The 1,315-nt window shown below is 72.9% G+C and overlaps 2 protein-coding genes across 2 annotated transcripts in view; both read right to left on the reverse strand.

The window, feature by feature from the left end:
- Window positions 1–1,022, reverse strand: part of KLK11 (kallikrein-related peptidase 11) — a 2,951-nt gene extending 1,929 nt beyond the window's left edge. The window contains exons 1-3 of the mRNA XM_012733457.1: window positions 921–1,022; window positions 519–591; window positions 21–181 (exon numbers count right to left, since the gene is read on the reverse strand). Coding sequence (XP_012588911.1) covers window positions 21–181; window positions 519–591; window positions 921–1,022 — 336 coding nt within the window. The remainder of the gene's footprint in view (window positions 1–20; window positions 182–518; window positions 592–920) is intronic.
- LOC101635631 (transmembrane protease serine 9-like) overlaps window positions 1–1,315 on the reverse strand; it is a 51,254-nt gene that overhangs the window by 31,238 nt on the left and 18,701 nt on the right. The gene's annotated exons all lie outside the window — the stretch shown is intronic.

Here is a 1,315-nt window from a genome sequence, read left to right on the forward strand (position 1 = left end):
CGCCGCCCCGGCCCCCGCACCCACGGCTTGCGGCAGTGGGCAGCTGTCAGGAGCCATCTGGGGGCGATGAGGGTCGCCCCGCAGAGCAGCCGGGTCTTCTGGAACAGAGCCACCTGCCAGGGCTGGGAGTGAGGGGCGCACTCGTACCCCTTGATGATCCTGGTCTCTGCTCCTACCTGCCCTGGAGGGTGGGGCAGAGTGAGGGCGCAGGCCAGAGAGGACTCCCTGACCCGAGGGGAAGGGGTTGGGGGGGTCAGGGGGGCCTGGTGCTGCACTGGGGTGCACCGAGCGGCCGGCCGGCCGGCGGCCCCGCGGGCCAGCAGCCCCTGTCCGGAGCCCTGGGTGACCCCAGCCACCCCAGCAGCCCTGGGCCTCCCTGCGCCCCCATTGCCACACCCAGCCCCTCAGCGCCTGCAGAGACCCCGGGGGCACTGTGCGTTTTCAGCTCTGTCCCAGCCTAGACATAGAGGGTGTCCTGGAGACTCGCGCGAGGCCCCCGCCCTGCCGCCCCCGCCTACCTGTGACCAGGGCTATCACGATCAGCCGCACCACCGTCATGGCCTGCAGCGGGCGGGCGGGCCCCTGGTTCTCCTGGGGACAAGGAGGGACACGGTCACGCTGAGAGGGGGGCTGCTCCCTGCGTGCGCCTCCCTGCCTGGCTCTGCCCCCAGAGAAAGCACACAGCCGTGAGAGCCCCTGGGGCCACAGCACCTCGGAGCACCCATGCAGAGGTGGCCTTGGAGGGGCCTGGCCCGGCCAGGACCGGCTTTGGTCCCCAAGGAGACAGAGAACTTGCTGGAAGGGCTTTGCAGCGGCCTGGCTGGCCCCGGCTCGGCCTCCGAGGCTTGTTTTGGAGAATGCTGTTCTCGGGCCCCAGCCCAGGGGCCCAAGCAGCTGTGGCAGAAGCACGAGGGCACCACCCAGCCGTCGGCACCGGGGCTGCCCAGGCGGAAAGGGGGCCAGCCAGGGACCCTGCCCAGCGCCTGCCCGGCTGCACCCCTGCCCCTTGGAAGGGCAGCCATACCGCTGGGCGGAGCTGGGGGGGGCGGTCCCCTCAGTGCCCTGGTCAGCGGGGGCGGAGGCCTGGCCCCTGCACCCCAAGCTGGAGCAGAGAGCCCTGAGGCCGGGGGCAGCAGGCCGGAGACCGGAGGAGGCAGAGTCCCTCCCCGCCAGGCCTCGGACAGAGCAGGAGGGGACGGAGCCGGGCCCGGAGCCGGGGCCTTGCGGGGCGCAGATGCTGCCGCTGCCCTTCCTCCCCTCCTGGACTCACGGCTGGGGCTGGGGCTGGGGGCCGGCAGTGGTGGCAGCTGCGGCG

The sequence above is a fragment of the Condylura cristata genome, unplaced genomic scaffold, assembly GCF_000260355.1.
Source record: "Condylura cristata isolate star-nosed mole 26May11 unplaced genomic scaffold, ConCri1.0 scaffold00041, whole genome shotgun sequence".
NCBI lineage: Eukaryota > Metazoa > Chordata > Mammalia > Eulipotyphla > Talpidae > Condylura > Condylura cristata.